The following is a 24,364-nucleotide window of genomic DNA, read 5'->3' as shown; positions in this document are numbered from 1 at the left end:
TATATTTAATATACACTTACTTAATATAACATTAAAATAATTTATTATAATTAAATAAAAAACTAACAAACAAGAAAACAAACAAACATACAAACAATAGTTTAAAGTTTCTTATCATCATCATCATCATCATCATTATGACTATTATTATTATAAAATTATAATAAAATAATAATATTGAATAAACAAAATTAATAGACAGTGTATATTGGATATTATAATCATAATCATTATGATTATTATTATTTTAAAATTATAATAAAATAATAATGAATAAAACTCAAAGACAAAATATCGATTGGATATTATGTTTTAAATAAACAGGGACAGGAAAATTAGACAGAAACAGCTGTTGAAATTCTAAAAATGTTCGAAATGTTCGAAATGTTGTGGCACCGTGCAGCATGGCTCAATGGTTGATTGCAATGTAGACACTTCTAATGCCAATAATGGGAGAAATTTAGTTGTGTCAGGTTGCATGCGTCCTGTGTAGACACGTTGTGAGAACTCTGGTTCACAGAAGAGTGATAGCTGTCACACACTGATGAGTACAAGAGAACAAAGATCATTGCTAACACACCTGAGACGTCAAACGCTTTCCACTTTCTGTCTTTCAGTATCCCCTCCCTAAAAAACAATCCTTCCTGATGGCCTACCTGTGTCCTAACCAATAGCGAGGGAGGGTAGCTAAAATCCAGGGGATCAACTGTAAGTCTTCATCACTAAGAGTCAATCCAAGGTCGGCGCTCGGTTCAGGCAGCTGGAGTGTGTCTGTCTCCCGTGCGCCGCTTAAATGACGAGGCTTACCGTACCTGTGCGAATGTCAGCTTCAATTCAAGACGGCCTGCTGTGTATTCTGCTGTGCTCTGAAATATCATCAGCCTCCACGAAATATGCGGTCCAGAGCTACAGTAAGCACATTATACAACTCTTATGGCTATAATTAAGGTCTTATTATCTGCTGTTGTTAGATATGTGAGGAGATTACACTCTTGTTTTGACAGATCCTCACCACCATGGTGCTTACAATGCCGAGAGAGAGTGAGATTAAATGTGCAGTGTTGCTACAGAATGCTATTATTGTTATGCCATTATAACTCTGCTGTTTAAGTGGTATACAATTGTGTGCATCTTTAATGTGCACAAGTAAATGAGCCTTGCAGATCAGGCGCTGTAACTATTAGGCTACCGAATCAAACCTACACGCAATGAGATGAGGTGGGCGCCGCGACTGGGCGAAGTCGAATGAGTGGCGGCGGAAATGGCAACGGTCCACTGATCATAGCAATCAATAGAGCAGTAAATCACTGCACTAGGAATTTACTCAAAACGATGAGAACAGACAGCTGAGATGCCCATCATTCTGTTAAAGCATCTGATAATTAGGTTTAAAAAAAAAAGTAATGAAAATAAAATAAAATAAAAAATAAAATAATAATACAAAAATAAAATAAAATAAAATTGTTCAGTTATTATTTGAGTTCTCATTTATATTTAATTATCAAACTTGTTTTGCAAGTTTTTTTTAACAAAAAATAGACAAGACAACTACTAAACAGGAAGACATGATAGATATATAGAGATTAATGAATGAATGAATTCCCTTTTAGCAATGCTTTTGTTAAAATTAAATGTTAGTTTTTTATTTATTTGTTTGTTTGATATGATATGATACGGCATGGTATGATATGATATACCATCTGAAACTCAACAGGAGCATAGAAGATTACTGGTCTGGAATTATAAAATTAAAAAAAAAAAAAAAAAAAAAAAAGATATATATATATATATATATATATATATATATATAAAATACAAAATAAAAAAAATGTATTAAAATAGAAAAAAAATACAATAAAATATCTGACTTTCAGAACATTTGCTGAATTCTTTTTTTTAGATTTAATCTAAAGGCTGTCTATAATAAATAATAAAATAAAAAATTATATAAAATAAAAAATGTAATTAAAAATTAAATTAAATTAAAAATAAAATATCTGATTTTTGGCAAAATTCTTCTTTAGATTTAATCTCAATGCTGTCTATAATACATAAAATAATAAGAAAAAAATAAAATAGAAATAAAATATAAAAAATATAAAAATATAAAAATATAAAATAAAATAAAAATACAAATGATATAAAATATACAATAAAATAATAAAAATAAAATAATTACAAATAAAAATAAAATATAAAATAAAATACCTTTTTAAGATTTAATCTCAATATGGTCTATAATAAATAATAAAAATAAAATAAAATATAAAATAATACAAAATACAAAATAAAATAAAAATTAAATAAAATAATAATACAAAATAAAAAATAATAAAAAAAATATCTAAGACTGTCAGATTTGCAAAGTTATTTTTTTTTAGATTTAATCTCAATGCTGTCTATAATAAATAATAAAAAATAAAATAAATAAAACAAAATATCTGAGACTCAGATGATTCTAAATTCTTTACATATAATCTCAATGCTGTCTATAATAAATAATAAAAAATAAAATAAATAAAACAAAATGTCTGAGACTCAGATGATTTACTAAATTCTGTTTTAGATTTAATCTCAATGCTGTCTATAATAAATAATAAAAAATAAAATAAAATAACTAAAATATCTAAGACTCAGAATTCACAAAATTATTTTTTAGATTTAATCTCAATACTATAATAAAAAAAACATAAAATAAAATGAATTAATAAATAAAATGAAATATCTGAGACTCTCAGACGAATTGCAAAATTCTTTTTTAGATTTAATCTCAATGCTGTCTGTAATAAATAATAAAAAATAAAATAAAATAACAAATATTTAAGACTCAGAAGATTCACTTTTTTTTTATTTAATCTCAATGCTATAATATATAATAAAATAAAAAATAAAATACAATGAATTAATAAATAAAATAAAATGAAATATCTGAGACTCTCAGAAGATTTGCAAAATTCTTTTTTAGATTTAATCTCAATGCTCTCTATAATAACTAATAAAAAATAAAATAAAATAAATAAATATATAAGACCCTAAGAAGATTCACAACATTATTTTTTTAGATTTAATCTCAATGCTATACTATATAATAAAAAAAAAAAAAAAAAAAAAAAAACCAATAAAAATAAAATGAATTATAAAATAAAATGAAATATCTGAGACTTGTGAAAAAAACAAAAACTCAGTTGTTAAAGAAATCTCACCTCCTTCCTATGGGACTTAACTGAGAACCTTATGGTTAGACTGACCATTATAAGCACAAAGTTAATGTGCAGAGCACAACAGACCATTTGACGAGCATAAAGGGAGACTGCAGATGTGTAATACTGAGACCCACAGCATTCATTATTTCCCTCAGATTCAGAGAAATGTGCGAGAAAGCACTCATGAGGATGCTGTTTGCATCTGGGTACGTCTACAGGGTCTGGACTATAAATAGTATGCTAAACAGTGTGAAAGACGACTGAGACATCCAAAGAAGTCAACTGTGCTGAACGCTCAGGGAGGGCTGTGTGTATTTCTTATTATGCACTCACTTTTCACTGAGGGCAATTTGTTGTGTTTGGGCTTATTTTTAATGAGGCAAAAAAGGCCTCACACATTCTTGGGTGTAAACACCTGATAAAAGCATTTCAAGAACACAACACAAATGTTGAACAGAAAGGCTTTTTGTTTTCGTCTTCACTGAACACACTGCTTTTGCAATATCATGGCATCATCATAAAGCAAACATGACTCATTTCTCAGCGATTTCAGGACGCATTTGCTAGAATGGGCTCGGCAGAGACGGCGCGTCAGTGTGTGCGTGCGTCTGTCTGTCGTCCAGAGGCGGTATCGTGCTGCTCGTCCTGTGGAAGCATGCGGTGACAAGACACAGCAGCTCTGAACAACCCCACCGCCCCCCTCTGTGTGATTGATGAGGCTAATTTTGTCAATTAATGAAGAAACCCCTGTTGATTAACATCAGATTGCAGTTTGTAACTGTTAGTGCACCAGTCTGTCAGAAATTCATTTTAATTAGAAGTCACCGCGCTGTACTCCGCTATCAGCTACCAGATCTGCTGATCCACATCAGGACACGACTGTTCCTCCTTACACTTCATTTCACCTATTCGCTCAGATTCCTGAGTGCCCACCTGGGCTGGACTTCCTGCTAACGCTGACATTATACATCATAATTAATTTGAACGCGCAAGATAATTAGCAGGCTGTATTTACATAATGAACCCGCTAATTGGTTCATAACAGGCAAATGCAGTCGATATATCCGGCTAATGGCGTGTCTGAGTTCACATATATGAACGGACAGGGAGATGGACGGAAGTGCCACGGGGCTAAATCTAATAGAGGACAAATAGAGATGTACGCCAAAATTCTTTGCTGTTCTTTTAAGGAAGTCGTTAGGCATTAAGTGAAAATGTTTAGACATTAAAGACCCCAGGAAATCGCTTGATGAGAATGCTGTTGACGTGATCTGATATTAAAATAGGACGTTTGAGCAAGACATTTTCAAAGGCTCATTTCTTTTTATTTTTATTGTTTCTAGTAGCCAATAGGGTTCATCGCAGCCATGAAGCATGATTTGCCACTTCTTAGTTTGATAAAAAATGCAACGATATCCATCAATATTTTATTTTTGGTGTTTTATTACATACACTGCCGTTGGGATCAGTACAATTTTTAATGTTCTCGTGTTCATCAAGGCTGTATTTATTTGATTAAAAATACAGAAAAAACTGTAATATTGTGAAATATTATTGCAATTTCTAATATTGGTCTCCTGCTTTAATATACTTTACAATTTAATTTATTTCTGTGACACAGCGCTGAATTTTCATCAGCTATTACTCCAGTCTTCAGTGTCACATGATCCTTCAGAAATCATTTTAATATGCTGAATTACTATCAGTGTTGAAACTGTTGTGCTGCTTAATATTTTTTGGAACTTGTGATACTTTTTCTCTTTGATTCTTTGATGAATAAAATGTTAAAAAGAACAGCTTTTATTGAAATAGAAAACTTTTCTAATAATATAAGACTTTACAATCACTTTTTATCCACTTAACACATCCACAATATATATAAAAAAAAAAAATACTGAATAAACACTGTTCTTTTTAACTTTTTAATGATCAAAGAACCCTGAGAGAAGTATCACAGGAACGTATCACAAAACAGTTTTAAATTGAAATAATATTTGACAAAATTATAATTTTTTTCTGTATTTTTGAACAAATAAATCCAGCCTTAATGAGCATAAAAAGCATCTTTAAAAAACTTATGTATTACAATAATACATAATAAAAATAAAATAAGTAAAATAAAATACAAAATAATAAATAAAATTAAATAAAATTAAAATAAATTTAAATATCTGAGATTCATTTTTGCAAAATTCTTTAAATTTAATTGCTGTCTATAATAAACAATAAAACATAAAATAAAATAAATAAAAAATCTAAGACTCTCAAAAGATGCATCTAAGACTTTCAGAAGATTATTATTATTTTTTTTTTTTTTACTGATCCCAAACCTTTGAATGCCATTAGGGTCATTATTTTTTTAAATATTATGAAAAACTATTATTATCATTATCATATTAATTTAATTATTTTTTATTTTTAATGAACTTTTAATTTTATTCAGAGAACATGCATTAAATTGATCAGCAGTGACAGTAGTATTATATCATATTATGTTACTATTTATAATATTACAAAAGATTTCTGTTTAAAATAAATGAAAATAAACATACTTTTGAACTTTCTATTTATCAAAAAATTCTGAAAGAAACGTACCATGGTTTCTACAAAGGTTTTGAGCATTTTTAATTTATATTTATTTACCTTATTTATTATTTTTTAAATTTTACATGATTGTTTTCAAAGCTGACATTTTTTATGTTTTATTTTTTTTTAAGAATGATTTCTGGATGATGAGGATCACGTGACACTGAAGACTGGAGTTACGGCTCCTGAAAATTCAGCTTTGCCATTACAAGAATAAATTACATTTTAAAATATATTAAATAGAAAACATTTATTTCATACAAAAATAATATGTCACAATAGTACTGTTTTCACTCATGTCTTTAAAATAAACAAATAAATAAATAATAAACTTTTTTTTGTACTTTCGAACAAGTAGTGTTATTGGCCTCAAAGCCAACAAACATGGACTAAAAGCCACATTTTGATTCCGTAAGGTCTTTAATTTGATTTATAATTTGGTCTGACCCTGACGGCAAGTTCACTAATGATACTGAGGGTCTTTTCATCAGCCCACACTCCTGGGTGCTTTATATTCAGCCTCGTACTTTATATTTGCACTAAAGAACAATAAATAGTAGGAGTGGTGAAAATTTCACAGCGTGGACTGGAATAATCGGCAACCGTCCAACTCCGTATATCTTCAGCGTGGACTAAGTACACTTCAACTTTCCATTTAAGAAATCACTGAGGCATCAGTTGTTATATAAGTGCCTTACAGTCATTTCTGCTGAGATATGGTGATAACGCTCATTATGGCAGACAGAAATAAAGTAGCAGCGGAGGCTCTCCGAGGCCGTGTTTATCTTTTCTTTATCGTTTACGGTAACACAATCCAAGCCCAATGCACAGCTCTGATTCTCCGCCGTGCTCCTCCTGCGTGTCCTAAAACAACGCATATGCAAACAGAGGTTTCTAACACTACAATATGTTTCCTCTCTCTCACACATCCCAATTTTCATTTGATAAAGTAATTTGGCGACAATGGTGCAATTCAGCGGCGAGGGGCTGGGATTTCCATTAAAACATCAAATGAAAGTGAAATTACGAGCCATGACGGCGGGTGAGTTGAAAAAGCACAGAAGAGCGAGTCGGTGTCTACAGTGGGATTAACACGGAGCAACAAGTGCTGAGTGCTTTGCATCAAACCCACGGGCCCATGACAAATGAGTAGGAGAAGCTCTGCGTCTATTACCCGGCTTTAAGCCAGTGTCTTCAGGGGTTATAATGAAGTACCGACTGGAGCAAAAGCAGAAAGTTCCAGAGCACGAGTGCTCTCTGTGGATCCTCGCCAAAACCCTCAAGACAACAGGGACACGCTCTCTGTCTCTATCTCTCTCTTTGTCTGCCTCCCTCTCAGATTGAGTGCATTCAAGTATGCTAACTAGATGTGCTATTTTTCTCTCTCTCGAAGTGACGAAAGTCCAGGGTGCTGGTGTAGCGTTCTAGGACTGTTTTTTTTATCCCTCAGGGAGAACAGGGAAACCTGATGTCACTATAAATCAGAGACAGGAAGAGGAGACGGGGAAAACAGGAAGAAACTGTAACGTTCAACTGGTTACAGGCATGAAAGCCTCACTTTTCAGTTTACAGAACTGAATAGTTGTCAGGTTTAAATGCTGATTTGAAATGCTGTTATTGAAATACTGATGAACAGATTTTGTCTTTTCCCAGTGAAGAAGAAATGAATAAAGAATGCCTTTTAGGCATTAGATTTACTAATGCAAAAATGCAACTGAGATCAAACTAAAAGTGGTATTAAAATTAATTCAAATTTACACTGCCGTTCAACAGTTTGAGATCAGTATGATTTTTCTTTTTTTTTTTTTAAAGAATTATGCTCATCCACGTTCTATTTGTTTGATCAAAAATACAGAAAATGAAATATTGCCACTTAAAATGCCAGTTTTCTATTTTAATATACTTGAAAATATTTTTTTTCTATGATGCAAAGCTTAATTTTCATTAGCCATAACTTAAGTCTTCAGTGTCACACGATCCTTCAGAAATCATTCTAATACGCTGATTTATTATCAATGTTGAAAACAGTTGTCCTGCTTAAAAAGAACAGCATTTATTCAGAAATATTTTCTAACAATAAAAATCTTTACTTTTTCACTTTTTTTAAACATATCTTTGCTGAATAAAAGTATTAATTTCTTTCACAAAAAAAAAGAAAGAAAAAAATTACTGAGCCCAAACTTTAAACGGTAGTGTGTATTGTTACAAAAGATTTCTATTTCAAATAAACATTCAACATTTTATTCATCAAAGAATCCTAAATTCTAAAAAATAAATCAGCATATTAGAACGATTTCTGAAAGATCATTTGACATTGAAGACTCGAATTATGATGCTGAAAATTCAGCTTTGCATTACAGGGATAAATTCTATTTTAAAGTATATTAAAACAGAAAACCACTATTTTAATTTGCAATAATATTTCACAAAATTACTATTTTTTCTGTATTTTTAATCAAATAAACACCTTGCCTTGATGAGCAGAAAAGACTTCTTTAAAAAAATTAACATTTTACTGATCCCAAACTTTTAAAAGGCTGTGTATGATATTTTTGTTGAAAAAAGAAAGGAAAAAACGTAATGGCTGACAAAATATATTAAACATAATAATAATAAATTAAATGTTAATACATACAATGCTAAAGATTTATTAAAATAATAAAATAAATAATAATGCAATGTTAACTTTCTTATGGACTGAGGTCGATTAAATTCAAATCAAACTCACGAAGGGAAAGCGAGACGATTTTTCATTCCTTAATTTCACCCGACCTTAGTACACAGGAGCTGGAGTTGCACTCCTATTACCCTACACAGAAAACAGCTGCCCGGAGGGGTTACCAAGATGGCTGCCGAGTGCACCGACTTGCCTACAGGGAGTTTGTTGCAAACACAAGCCGACAGAGCCACAATTAGCACGACAGCAAAGAACATAGAGTCAGTTGCACACTGATTGTGTGCCGCTCATTTACTGAGGCATTTAACTGGCCATTTAACTGGTATTACAGGACTAATAACAGAAATGAGAACAGAACCAAATGATCCAGATAGAACACTATAAAGGACACATTTTTATATAAAACATGACTGCCATTAGACTGTGTCGTTAGAGACTAATACGGCCAGCTCAGATTCCTTATTTGATGTGTGAAGTCATACTGGCATCGAGGCTAAAATGTGTTTTTTGATTAATCATGTTCCAGATTCTGACACTGGAAATAGCAGATATGAAGTATAATTCAAAAACTGATGGACTGGAAGAAGATACAGTGGCGAATCCTATCATCTATGACTCGGAAAAGACGTTTCCTAAGAAAGTGGCAACCACATGCCACTTCAGTAGGATCGGCCTTTATATATTCCCCGTACACCTAATATGCCAACCATGAAATGGAATGTAGCCTAATACAGATCACCACCTCTCGGATGGAATTGGGCAGTGCTTCGCATGTAAATCTACACAGACCTCCTATTTTCTAGAGATGATGTGTTGCACACTGCAGAAGGAATGAAAGGGAGAGAGAGTCGACGGAAGGCTTTCACCTCCACCCTGGGAGTAGTACGCCTGTCAGCCTCAGTCGTAGTGGCCGTGTCAGCCCTGAGCTCCGGGTTAATGGACCTGCCAAATCAGCCCCAGTTTTCCCCCCTCCTAACGAGACACTGATTGTGGAATTTCCAGAGAATTCGCACGCATAATGATAACTCGCATAGAGACGTTTCCATGACTGACTGAGACCGAACAACTACGAAGAATCAGGTCAGGCAATCAGGAAAATTTGATTTATGAAATACGATAGCAGAAATATGCTCGATCTCTTTCAAAGTGTCATTTTCATTAGAGGAGAGTGCAGAGCTGATATGTGTCTCTGGAGGGTGAGGCCCAGACAAATGCTTGTGTGTGACGACAGCGAACGATTTCAGCTGTTTGTCTGTGCTTTAGGGAACGTAATACGATCGAGGCAGATGAACGATCTGAGGGTCTGATCAAGACCGTGGAGGGAGTAAACGTAGCTGTCGTTTGGTAAATGAGTACCATACCCAGCCACTGCTGGGAGCCCGTTGGCTTACGAAGAATATGCAGTGCTAATATCTAAAAGAGGCAAATGGGAGATACAGACAAAAGTGCAAAACGTGGAGTCATGCTAGCGAAATTGAATCATTGACGGTTTATAGCTATTATTATTATTCCTCCCCCACCCGACGGTTCCAGTTTCCGCCAGAGTTACCCTTATAAAACACACTCCCAAATGTCAATTCAATCAATTAAACACGGCAATAATACCACAAATGGCCAAAGCAAAACAGCACTTTAACAATCAGCATCATTCTGCATCAGTGGCACTGATGTTCCATTAAATACCCTTCTAATCATGGCTTTACAAACGCAGCCTCCTCCCAAAGCGCGGAGGGCCGCGCTGAATGGCGGAAGCTTTGAGGATGGGATTTGAAGAGGCAGTTATCGAGCCTCTCTGGTTCGTGCTGAGACTCCCCCAACCAGCCACACATCAAGGCAATCAAGTGCATTAGCATATGCAAAATCCTATCACACAAAACACATGGTTTGGATGCCATTTCCCAATAAACACGAATCTGCTCGCGCCGGCAACATAATCACAGACGCGAGCGCCAAGTCGGTTTTGTGCTCAGACTTCGGCCTTTTGCTTTCTTTATGACTATCATTACTGGAATTGCAATTATTATTTGGTCGCGCTTTTGTTTATTCTGTTCGGGACCAATTAGAATTTGTTAATTAAAATCGTAATGTCTCCTGTGACACGCGGTGAATTAAAGTTAGCCATTGTTGTCGAACAATGCCGTCGCCTGTAGACAATACAGTCCTGGAATAAACAAAAAGGCCATGGAAGGGAACTCAAAGATGTGGCCTGAATCAATCATCTTTTCATCTGTTTACTTCAGTCCGGTTGTGTATCAAAAAAACGAAAGAACTGAGATGCAAATTGCGATTCTATTCCTTTCAAGCAAATTTCTCTACAACCAGAGGCAGACGCTGAGTTATTGTGAGGTAAACATAACCAGCGCAGGATGCCACCACATTCCTCTGACCTAATTCCATAATTAACAGAGGTTTGAGACTAAGCAGAGGCTGGAAACACCGTGCAGGCTGCTGCAAACACATCTTCATCAATTCATTAGAGACTCCGCACCCAAAGGTAAAATAATAATCGGCGCTGATCATTCCTCACCTCGATTTGCATGATCTTCGGGAGCAATCTGTAATGCTCAGACGTGCAGAAAGTCGCACAAGCCGAGCTTTCTAAGAAACCCTATATGACTTGTGATTTACATCAGGCGGATGAAATGTTCTCCCACAGCACTCTGTGTATTTCCGCTTCTCTCAACCCATCAAACATTGCTGCCTAAAGCTACTGGGTCTCCACAGCAGGTATTAAAACACACAGTGAGAATGTGTGCCAGAATACTACAACGCGTAAAAGGTGCTATGCTGGGAATCAAGTGTTACACTGCCCTGCTGAGTGCTGGCCGACACTAAAACCAGGATGGAAACCACAGCCTTTCAAAAAAAAAAGCACAATAGAGCAATGGCCTCAGATATTTCTCTCTCCTCAAGAATGATTGTTTATGCCAAAAAGTTCAGTTATGCTCCTCTGAAAGCAGAGGTTAAGAAAACAAGTAAATCACACATTTCCTATAGAATGACCGGCCTGACTGCTCTAGCACTTCCCTCGGTGGGTGATTTCCTCTGTCTAACGAGGCATTGTGCTCGGGAGCTACGAGAGATGATTTGTTTATAGGCATTTTAAAGAGAGCCACAATAAAGTCCAAAGCTTCAGGGAGTCTTTAAAGAAACGGCGCCCTCTCATCTGAATGGTATACGTTTATGGCTTGGCGGGTGAAAAGGAAAGTTTTATACACATATTCATTTAGTGAGTATGGAACAAATAACCATTTTTATCTCAGCTAATACCGTTTTTTTATTAGCAAATAAATTATTTATTTATTTAGACTGCCTTCTGAAAGAATTCAGGTAATATATGAAATATTTTTAAATTATTTATATATATATATATACATATATAATACATATATTTTTTTGTTTTTTAAAGAAGCATTCATTTGACCCAAAATACAGCAAAAGCAATAATGTTTTAACTATTTAAAATAACTGCTTTCTATTTGAATATATTTTAGTAAGTAATTTATTCCTGTGATCAAAGCTAAATTTTCAGCACCATTACTCCAGTTTTTAGTGTCACATGATTCTTCAGAAATCATTCAAATATGCTGATTTGCTGTTCAAAAACATTTACTATTATTATCAATATTTAAAACAGTTGAATACATTTTTTTCAGGATTCTTTGATGAACAGAAAGATCCAAAGATCAGTATTTATATGAAATAAAAAGCTTTTGTAACATTACAGACTATGCCATTCAAAAGCTTGGAGTCAGTATAATTTTTATTTTTATTTATTTATTTTTTTGGGGGGAAAGAAATTATAGAAATCAATACATTTATTTAGCAAGAATGCTTTAAATTGATCAAAAGCACATTTATAATGTTACAAAAGATTTCTATTTCAGATAAATGCGGTTCTTCTGAACTTTCTATTCATCAAAAAAACCTGAAAAAAAATCTACTCAGCTGTTTTTAAAAAATAATAATAATAATAAATGTTTTTGAGCAGAAAATCAGAATATTAGGAAGATTTCTGAAGGATCATGTGACTGGAGTAATAATGCTAAAAATTCAGCTTTGAAATCACAGGAATAAATTACATTTTAAAATATAATCAAACAGAAAATGGTTATTTTAAATAGTAAAAATATTTAAACATTTACAGTTTTTGCTGTACGTTAGACCAAATAAATGCAAGCTTGGTGAGCAGAAGAGACTTCTTTTTAAAAAAAACATAAAAAATCTTACTGTCCTTTTGACTGGTTGAGTATATACTTTTTTCATTTTCATATATATATACTTACAAAAAAATAAAACATTAATTTTAAAATAAAAGTATGAAGTATTTTAAAATGTAATGACATGTCACACAGATATTTTGGACCGATAAATATAAAGTATTCAGACTTCAAACAGCTCATCTAATCCAAATTTAGATTCAGAACTATCTATTTTTAAAAGTTCCTTTCACACGTCACTGTATTTATTTGAACTTTTCCTTTCCTGCATGTGCTGTGTCATTAGAGAGGTGGCAGCGGGAGAAATTGGCCAGCTGATTGGTGTTTTTCAGTCCCTAGAGAGAACAAAGGTTAAGTTAAATACCAGCGCACTGAATTATAGCAGAGCGAGATCTATTAGGCAGGCCCCCTCATCCGTCAAAACTCAGTATGGACGCCGAACGCCGCTGCAACCCTTTCGCTCTCCATTAAGTTCCCAGTACGCCCGGTCCCCAGGCAGGCCACCGCCAACACTGTCCCTCTGCTGAGTTACAGCTCTCCTGGGGCCACTAGTTCATTTAACAGCCTTTGTGGGGTGCCATTAATTCTGATAGATAGATATCACTAAACTGCTGAACAAACATCCTACTCAGTCATTTGCATACATTACAGTAATGGTGGAAAAAAATAAAGCATTCCTACCGATAAGAGCTGCGCGTATGAGCTACTCCGCCAGTTATTTAGATCGGTTTAAAGCAGAGGATTGTAATAACTATACGGTTTTAATGTATGCTGGGGTATCTTGTATGTATGAAATGCATTTATGTAATGAAAAACTCCCCAACCTCACTGTGAATGCATTTATGAGGATATTCCAGCGATACAAACAACACATCCAAAGCACGGCTAAACTAAAAACAAAAAAAGGATGGAAAAAAGAAAACAATTTCATTGTTCGCAGGTAGTGTGAATTATGATGCACAGGGATCTTCAGTACAAATAACGGAATAAATAATGTACACAAGGCAGTGGGAGTCTATTTCATTCTTCCAAATACACATAATGCATCTGCAACTACTCTCCCATAGCTGACCTAATACTTTAGACAAACATACTCTCGTTCATATTGCAGGAGGGAATATTGAGCAGTCGGTAATAAAAGTAAATTCCTTTATTTGACTCTAAAAACTAACCCTTATGCATATCAGGAGTTTATTTCTCTCTTGCAACAGTGCGCTTGGTGCATTTTTAAACCGGCCCTGATTTGCTGCCACAATCATTTCTATTTAATGGATCAATATATCAACAGTGCATCACCATGTAAGCTAATAAATGCATATTTGTTCCAGAGTCTTAAGCGCCTTAATGTGAATCTAATATGATATTCCCATATTTGGTGAGATTTTTTAATATTGCAAAATGTCACCTCCACACTTTCAGAGGGGTGTGAAATGTGTACTGCTATTATTACATCCCCCCCCCCCCCAAAAAAAGAAGCTGACTCCTACCTAGGTAAAATTCCTCTGCTGCTCTCTCACGGCCTCTCTCTAGTTAAAGCCTTTTTATCTCATAAAATTTGGTACATAGTAGTTCATTCTCTCCTCCTATCTTGCTGGCAGGGCTCTAAATCTGCAGTTTGAGCTGCCATGAAAACTGAAAAGAAACAAATGTTCTGCATATGAAACGCCACAATCGTATTGTGTTGGGTCTCCCTGGAGCAGCAGAGAGTAAAAAAAAAACACAGAATTGTGTGATTTCAGGGTAGATTAAATCACATGGATCTCAAGGCTACAGTTCATAAAAAAAGGAAGAAATCTGAAGATTCCGACAGTGCCCACCTGGAGTAGTGTGATTTGGATGAGTATCTACAGGCAAAGAAAACACTGTAAACAAGCTAACATCTGTCTTTTTCCTCATTCAGGCGAAATTCCTTACCCTCCCCTTTTAAACAAATCCTCAAGCGTGAGGCTAAAAAGCGAAGGTTTTTAAAACACTTCCTGCACTGCGACTCTGCACACCGTAGTCATTTGTCAAAAGGTCGCGTCGAGGTCAAACTCATAAAGAGGCGACCGAGAAGCCTGTTGCTATGGCGAGCAATGGAGCACATCTAGCAGAAAGTGCACGCGCACACACACACTCCTCCACGTTCGCAAATTCAATCACTCCCTCTATAACATCTAGCCTGCTGTCCACAATGGCCGAGTGAAACAGCTTTCGGCCTCCTTTAGCTCAGTGACAATGTCTGCCCTGTCATCCGCAAAAGAGCTGGCGCAGCTGTGTTTGAACGTGCTGTCAGTCAGCATCTCTGCAGCCGGGCTCCGACGCCTCTGAAAACGAGTCGCGACTGGTGCACAATGAGGGTGGAGCCGTTCCCTTTCAGCCACGGCTCTCTCGCTCGCTTTTCTTTCTCCGCTGCTAAAAAACCCCTCTCGAATCATCAAACGGACGTGGCTGCATTCAGCTTAGGCGGCGTGCCGGCTCTGATGACAGATCAGGTGAGACAGGGACGAGATGCGGCCGCGTTTGCACTCGGGGCCCGGTCGGCTTTTACAATCCTCTGGGGACGCCGGCAGGCACCGGCGCTGCCGCAGTGGATCCGCGTCTCTCCATTTCCCCTCACTCAAGTTCCAATCCTCCCCGAGTCCTGCTAATCAATACTGTCACTAAGGCCACAGAGGTATTCTGGCTTGTTTTTTCGTGCCGCACTGCAGGCGAGAGCAGCTCATTGTTCTTAAATCATACAAACCTAAGCAGCCCTCTTTGACTCGGAGCAGATTTTTTAATGCGTGCCGGGGCTATTACTCTTATGCCACCCAAAGTGCCGCGTAAGCCCCCCATAAATCTCGGCGTTAAGCTCGTGAACAAAGAGCTAAAATAAGGTTAACTGCTGTCTTTCCTGTGCTTGGGGAACATATGGGAAGACTCTCAGACTTGATAAGTCATTGATTAATGGTTTTTACTCGTAGTTAATAACGCCGCTGAGGAACGACGGGAATCGCAGCGGGAATATAAAAGTCAGGCCGTCGCTCAGAACTGGTACAAAAGTCAAACTTCACTAAATCTGCACCATTTTCCACCAGCTCTGTTTTGGATCACATAACCATGCACATGTCAGAAAGCAGATGTCAAACAAGTGTCTAACTTCCTCATTTCTTACAGTCCGAGAAGTGCTGTGGCATCTAATTTGATTTGAGGGCAGCGTTTCTGTTATCGAAATGGGAGAGGTGCTTTGAGAGCTGATAGCCCTCAGGAAGTTTGAGAGAGGGGGCCTGTGGCTGGTCAGCAGATGAAATCAGCATGGGGTTATAAGTATAGAAGGCTAAGAAGTCCTCCATTAGAGTCTGTGGGGAGAAAGTTGTGCGGTATAAATAGCTCCCAGGCTGAACTCCCTTTGGAGAGACGAGGAGAACGCTGATAAACATCTCACTTTGAGACAGCCTATCCAAGCCTATCCAGTATTTTTGTCTTGTTTTCCAGTTAAAACATTTAACCACTCCTAAAACAAGATACATTTACTTAGAAAATGTGTGAAAACAAGGCTTATATTCAGAAAATATTCTATTTCTATTTTTTTTCTTGTTTTTTATTGGGTCATTCCACAAAATTGGTACCTTTTCCACTTGGAAAAATTGTCCATGTCCATGAATATCCAAGAAATGAAGACACCTTAAAATGACATGAAACTGTATTGTGCCATCTCAGGCTATGTAATTTACTATTTTATGAATATTTTTCTACCTCATGTTTTGTATTTTTTTTGTCAACCCTGTTACCAACACAAGTGTTGCTAGATACTATTGTTTAATTAGAACTCATACACCACTGAATGACCCACGCATTAGCTCAATAATATACCAAGTGTGACCTTTAAAATGTTTGAATTTTACACAGACAATCAGGGTCAAACCTAATCAATGTCATCCCTGTTACACACGTCAAAGTAACAGGTTTGACGATTTCAAACTATTTTGCTGTATTTTGCTATATTTCTTGATAATAGTCAAGTTTACAAAAGCACATACTGCACACTTTGAAAGGAGTTTACTTGTAGATACTGATTATATTAAATTTAAGAAATCAATTTGCATTTTAAAAATGGTAACAGAATTGACATTGCATGATGCCACCCCTCAGTCAAGTCTCATAAATCATCAAAAACTGAACATTATAGATGGGTGAGAGAAACATGTTTGTGTTTTAAGGGTTGGAATCCTGGTTGAAAGATGATGTAACCTCCAAGTAGTGATGTCACTTGACTGTACATTATTTTACAAGGGTTTTTTGAGGGTAACAGGGCTGACATGAAATCAATAAAATGATTTATATTTTATATAAAAAGCATACTCATGCCAAAAGCATTGCTTAATGAGACTATGTTTAGAACAATATGAAAATATGGTTTTTATATAATTTTGCCTTCATTTTCCAAATTAAAAGTCCTGCTGAAAAAGAAAAATCATAGTGAGGGGCAGATCAAAAACCTTAACCAGCATAAACGCTATTTAAATTATTTAAAATAACATTTATTTGATTTTTATGTAATACTGATGAAACCATACGTAGTATTGCTGTTTTTAAACTGCACATTTATTTGTTGTTATGTTAAATCTACATTTGATTATTTCTTAGGGATGCAAAAGGCACTGATTTTGCAGAATGACCCTATTAGATAAATTAAATCAAGATATAATTTCTTAAACAAGAAAATTAATAAATTAACTAATTTGTTTTATGGACATATATACTGCCATTCAAAAGTTTGAGGTCAATTTTTTTCATTTTGCATTTGCATAAAATGATTAAAAATGACAGTAAATACATTTATAATGCTACAAAAGTTTTCTATTTTTCTTATAATTACTGTAATTATAAAAAATGTTTTCTGAGCATCAAATTAACAGAATGATTTCTAAAGAATCATGTGAAACTGAAGACTGGCGTAATGGCTGCTGTAAATTCAGCTTTGCCATCACAAGAATAAATTATATTTTAAAATGTATTAAAAATGTATTTTGATCAGATAAATACAGCTTTGGTGAGCATAAGAGAAATCTTACTGACCACAACCTTTTGAACCTCCAAATGGAGACGGAGAAAATGGAAAACAAAACAATAATACTGATTAACAATTATTATTTTTCATGGCTTATTGCAAAAGGGACCTCAGCACCTCATTACTGCACAGAAACCTACTAAACTTTTCAGCACAGAAGACAGTAAAATCAGTAAATATACTCAAAGGATATCGACATTTTTTCAACAAACTTATCCTGCTTGTCATCAGTCTTGGGGAAGTTCTGGATGTCGTTCTCCAGTCTCTGAATATGCCGTTCCATTGTGTCCAGGCTGGCTTTCAGGATCTGGGCAGATACTGTAAAAGGCAGAAAAAACAAACAAACAGTGGTTTATGGCTATGCTGCTTAGTTTATGGTCAAAGAAAGACATATATTGAGATCTAAGACAAGAAATGACTCTTGAGTTTACAAGCTCATGTCTAACTTTACTGAGCCATAGTGTACAGTTGGGCTTTATGTGTTATTTTATTTATTGTTAATATTATTTTTTAAGCATGTTTTTTTTTTCTCCTATACTGTGTAGGTGGTAGTTGCCTGCCTATCTCATACTGTTTGATGAACTCCAGTGCTCTTATTTAAAATTCAACATCTTGACAAGCATATTAAGTCCAGCATCTAACTCAGCCCTCAGAAATCTTTGGCTATGAAGTCTGTTAAACACTGCACTGAAGTTACTGTCAAAGGGTTTCTATATCAACTTTTACACTCTAGAGACTTTGATCAGTGACATTATTACTAGAGGCAAAGCATGCCACATTTAATATTGATAAATAATCATGCACAGAGCATATCAGAATAGTGATTCAGGCAACTTCAGTTTGAATTATCACTCATTTGAAGCATTAATAAACCAGGCTGAAAACATAAATTAATAAGGGAGAACATAAATAAGACTACTGGAAATCAAAATCAAATTGTTTTTTGGCTTAAAAAAGTAGTCAACAGATACCATCAACCACTAAACCACTGGAAGGAGGATAAAGCAGTGCACACATGAAATGTTTTTTGTTTGTTTATTTATATCTATATTAAACAAATATTTAAAAAAAATCTCTGAGCTGGGATGATATTGTAGTGATGCAAATTCAATAACTTACAAAACTATAACAATAAACTAATACTGTAAAACAGAAAACAATAAATAAAAAAAATTATTATTTATAGAATACGCAGATTATTCACAACCACCAGATTTAGGTTTAACTAATATGTTTCATCTCCCTTTCTAATAAGTGAATTGGACTTCATATCTTGTTTTTCTTATCACCCTGTACTCGAGCATATATTGGCTGGTTTGTGTTGTAAATCTTGCAGGTGTGCTCAGGTGGACAGGTGCAGTGAAGTGATGCTGGAGTTGCTGACTGCGGCTGCTGTCCTGAGGCTGAGTGGCGTCAGCATGGGTTCAGCTTCATTAATCTCTACATAATCACTGTTTACTGCTCTCCTTCTCTCTCTGCACTCACTGTAGTCCTTTCAAGTCTGGACTTCAAAGCGCCAGCAGTGTCTTAGGGGGATCAGTAGGGATGCGGACACAGTCGTGGCGCCGTTCTGTGATTGGTGTATGGCTTTAGCTTTATTGATACACACGGTACGAATGATCACGGCACAAAAAGGTCTGTCTGAGAGGGTCAAAGCTCTGACTCATCAGAGACATGAGAGGCTTTGTATGGGTCTTAGAGTGGACAAACACTCTTCAAGAGGGTCGCCGTAAGGACATTCTGAGTAAGCAACCCAGGTGCAGATTCTAGCTCATATATTAATTACTTAACTATGTCTAACGCAGGGATGACAAAAGTAACAACAGTTACAAGGGGGGAAAATGACAATGTCAAAATATATATATACTACATATAGTGGCATGTGAAAGTCTAGGAAAGTCCCTTGTTTGCTCTGAACAGTTAAACTATACACTGTTCTTCAGAAAAATCCTCCATGTCCTGCAGATTCTTTGGTTTTCCAGCATCTTTTGCATATTTAAACCCTTTCCAGCAGTGAGTGTATGATTTTGAGATCTATTTTTTCACACTGTTAACTATTAAAAAAGGTTTAAACATTCACTGATGGTCCAGAAGGAAACACAATGCGTTTAAAAGCTGGGGGTAAAAACTTTTGAACAGGATGAAGATTTTTCTTATTTTGTTGAAATATCATTTTTTCCATTTTTTTCCCTTCAGAAGCAACAGAAAATACTTGCATGTTTCCTGGAAGACAAATTAAGTACAATTTACCTTGATCTTTAAATTCAAAAAGTTTTTACTCCCCGGTTCTTAATGCATCATTTTTCCTTTTGGAGCACCTGTGAGTGTTTGAACCTTTTTTTTAATAGTTTTGTTTGAGTCCCTCAGTTGTCCTCAGTGTGAAAAGACAGATCTTAAATCATACAGTCACTGTTGGAAAGGGTTTAAATATGCAAAAGATGCTGGAAAACCAAAGAATCTGCAGGACATGGAGGATTTTTCTGAAAAACAGTGCATACACAGAATAAAGAACCTAGGGTTCCCAAATTTTATGAAGGGGGCTAATGTTTTTGTCTTGTGGACTATATGTACATATTTTATGCAAAATATCTTACTGAGGACAGTACTAAATAAAAAATACAGGCATTTTGTATGACTTCTCTTAGTTTGTTAAAATTATTCACATTTTCACACACTCTGCAAGGGGTTCACAAACTTTCGCATACCACTGTATAACAGAATATATACACAATTATTTGGGGTAATAGGATTATTTATTTATTTATTAAAATTAATTTATTTAGCAAGGATACAGTAAAATAATCAAAACTGACAGTAAAGACAAGTATAATTTTTCAAAAGTTTTTTAATTTGTTTAAAAGTTTTATTTTTTCACTTTTGAACTTTCTATTTGTAAAAGAATCCTAGTATCATAATCGTAAAAGTATCATAATTTCCATTAAAATTATGCAGCTATCGTTTTTTGACATTGTAATATTTCACAATATTATTGTTTTTACTGCATTTTTCATCAAAAATTTTAAATACAGCCTTGGTGAGCATAAGACAATTATTTCAAAAACACTATAAATAAAAAAAACAAAAAAACAAACAAACTCGCCAACACCAAACTTTTCAAAAGTACTGTATAGTACACCCTGCATTTTTTTTTAAAAAGTCTGGTTAGCCTAAATCCATGATTCAATCTCTGCTATTTCCCGAGGTCAGTGCTAATAACATCTGCTTTAACTTTTCCTACTCGACAATAAAGCCAAAATAGGAGGACATTGGGCAGTAGCTACAAATCTACTCAAAGCACTAACAACAATATAAAGGGTAGCCTCCGTGTCATTAGTAGCATGCTGGAGGAAACCCACAACTGGGGATTTACTGTCCCCTAATCAAGGCTTACAAAGCCGAGGTTAACACTCTGTCTGAGGACAGGTCTTGTGAGAGAACAGAAGCAACACAGAGAGAAAATCGAGCGAGAGGGCAAGGGTACAAGTTTAAGCTTTTTCAACGATGCTACAAGCTTGTCAGGCTGGTTTTAAAAGCTAAAACACTGTTGGTTTAAAATACTCTGATGGCATGTTGCACTGATTTTTTATAGGGGGTGAGCGAGAGAATTGTGGGCAGACAGATGATGGAGATGGATAGGCAAGACAGTGTGGTGTGTGCCTCTCTGGACCTGGTACTGGGGGAGCAGCAAGGGTGAGAAAAAGCCAGCTCTGAGTTCAGCTAATAACAGCACTGACTCACTCATCTCACAGGCCTTGCCACTGATGAAACACAAACACCAGGGACCAAATGAAGAAATTTCAGCTCTGTTCCAGAACTGAGCATACATTCTTTGGAGGTAACTTTCTATTTAAAGGAGACCTATTATGCCCCTTTTTACAGTCTCAGGTGTCCCTAGAATGTATCTCAAAACACCCCAGAGATCATTTAATATATAATTTAAAAAATGCCTATCATTTGACTTAGACTGGAACTTTGCGTATCGCAAATCATTTGATCTAGACTTCAAATCACACATTGTAAATTATTTGATTTGAATCATTCAGTTCACAAAATGATTCACAAACCCATTTTGATCTAAATCAAATGATTCGTGATACGCAATTTGAAGTTCCGATCTAAGTCAAATGATTCATGAACCTACTCCTAAATCCAGATCTAAATCAAATTATTCGCAATACATGATTTGAAGTCCCGATCTGAAACAAATGATTTGCGATATGTGTTTTGATTGGAGTGCATCATTTTGCAATGCACTGGTTTCGAAAAGGTCAGTTTCACCCATCACTATGTGCTTTTTAAAATCATTACAAGTAATGTCGAAATTAAAAAAAATAATGTCTCTTTTAATTTAATCTGGCTTTTGCTGATGAATCACTTAAAATTATTGACTGAACTCACAAGTTTACATTAGTCGGAGCGGATCCAGTGTAAATGACTCAAATTGATTTAGTTCATCTGCTCCTCTTTTCGTTCATCTGTTATTGTCTTTACTCACTTAGCTCGCTAGTTTTATGACCTACTGAAATAAGTGAAAAAAATATGTTCTTTAAATTGCATGAATTCTGCGTGAAAAGATATGTGCTTATTAAAAATGAAACACTTATTTCATAGATACATTGTCTTTTAATAATTCAACCACTTTTCAAGTACCTCTTCAGGAACATTGCTATTTTCAAGGATTTTCCAAGCCTTAAATTTCAAAAAGTCAAGTACTTCAAGCACTTTAAGCACCTTGTATGAACCCTGGTTGACATGCTTTGCTCGAACTTTCACCATGGCGTTAGAACTGGTACACCGGTGTCGCTTGCGAAATCAGAATGGCGGTGGCGTGGGTGGAAACGTGCTGATTAATGGGCGGTAATATCATAATATTCTTCCTACATCCTTCCTTCCCACAGACCCGATTATAGCACTTAAACTTAGAAAAAGTCAGATTTTCATGATCTTTCATGATGATGTCACCTAAAATTTAGAAACAAAATGACTCTCAAAAAAATACAGCTATGAAGATCTAATTAAAAATGACTATTTTAACCATATTTTAGTGTGCTAGGCATTTTAAGTCTATTAGGGTGCCCCGCTTTGTGCCTGACAGCCTGATCATTAGCTAAGCAACATGCTAATGCCTAAAGTGGAATCAACTGAGTGAGTGAAATCTCCCATACAGAGCGCAACAAGTGTGACACGCAGATGTAATCAATCACTTCCGAGGTTTCATCTCTGTCAGGATACTGACTTGGAAATCAGCTCCCTACATAGGAAGCTCTCTAGGTTCTGACGCAACCCATTGTTTACTACAAAATAAAGTGATTTAAGACCACACAGCCTAGAGAATCTATGAATAGATACTTCATTTCCCAATGTGAGCACTTAAGAAATTAATTGCTTAGTTTAATTACTACAATAAATAGGATAATGCCACAGTGTCCAGTACAATCAGGATTTGGAACGTTATTATAGCTATAAAAAAGTTGGAGTGGTAACAGTATGTGGTGCTGCATGCGAAAATTAACAGAAGAGGAAAATGTTAATATTTCTTTTGATGTTCCTCTGAAAGGATGGGCTCGTTATGGGTCAGTTTCTGCTTTTCAGCAATAAATTTGTTTGTCTCAGAAGCAGCTTTCCTCTTCTTAATAGAGAGCCCTGCTGGAAGCCCAAGCAGAATAAAACAGGCATCCTTTTGGGATATCATTAGTAAGATTAACAACAAAATAACACTGTTTACAGGGGACCGGCACTGCCGCATTAATAACTTGAACATGCTCATTTCACATGATCTGGAGAGGAGGGGAAAAAAGATAACCCTGAAAAAGATTTCCTGTCCTATTCGCAGTAACCATTTCTGGGACGTGGCAATTTAAACTAATGACTGCGGTCTGCGTGCTTCCATAACACCCACTAACAGTGTGTTCGCGAACATTCGTCACCTTCTCAGGTTAACAAATATTTAGGCTACTGGCTAGTTTTCATTACCAAAGATTCGAACCGCACTTTCAATTTATCGCACGTTCACACAAGGCTCATTCCTGCGTTCCATCTGTGCTATTTATTTTTTAGTCTATGTATAGCCTCTTCAAGGCCAGTCGGTTCAGTCAACCAAAATGGTATCAAAAAAGTTGTTTCTTTATATCAAATCACTTGAAACTGCATGTGAATATCGTCACAGCATGAGCTGAGATCTGAGTGAATTTAAAGATCAAGGACTCGACAGCATTAGTGCCCATTGTGATGGCATTACACAATAAGACAAACTCCTTGCCGGTTGGCTTCTTAAAGATTTACAGTCAGGGTTTAGTGCCTGTGAGCCCTGCCCTTCTGTTCGGGCTTGCACTGTGCGATATTCATTCTCAGAGCCAGGGGACAGACGAGGACTATTTCATTAAGCTCCTTCCCGTCTCCTCTCGCCATAAACTGCCATGAAGTAACGTCGCTTGTCATAAAAAAGAAAGAAGATGCGCTTTGCAAAATACCAAATCATCAGCTGTAATGCCAAGGTGTCAGCGTTACTGTCAGCCATTTGTTGGAGGGCACCATTTCCATGTGAGATTTATAGATAAGGCGTATCAATATTTCATTGCTGTAGCTGAGATGCTCGGATGATACAATGTGAATTGAGATTTATTTCGGAGCAGGATGCCCCGGTGTA

General features: G+C 35.5%; 1 protein-coding gene across 8 annotated transcripts in view; it reads right to left on the bottom strand.

Annotated features, from left to right (window-relative positions):
• Window positions 1–24,364, bottom strand: part of diaph2 (diaphanous-related formin 2) — a 494,681-nt gene that overhangs the window by 100,717 nt on the left and 369,600 nt on the right. For all 8 annotated transcript variants that reach the window (XM_051128238.1, XM_051128239.1, XM_051128240.1 and 5 more), the window contains one exon: window positions 17,912–18,036. In XM_051128238.1, the coding sequence (XP_050984195.1) occupies window positions 17,912–18,036 (125 nt within the window). The remainder of the gene's footprint in view (window positions 1–17,911; window positions 18,037–24,364) is intronic.

This window comes from Labeo rohita, chromosome 14, assembly GCF_022985175.1.
Source record: "Labeo rohita strain BAU-BD-2019 chromosome 14, IGBB_LRoh.1.0, whole genome shotgun sequence".
Taxonomy (NCBI): domain Eukaryota; kingdom Metazoa; phylum Chordata; class Actinopteri; order Cypriniformes; family Cyprinidae; genus Labeo; species Labeo rohita.
This window is presented reverse-complemented; position numbering and strand designations above follow the sequence as displayed.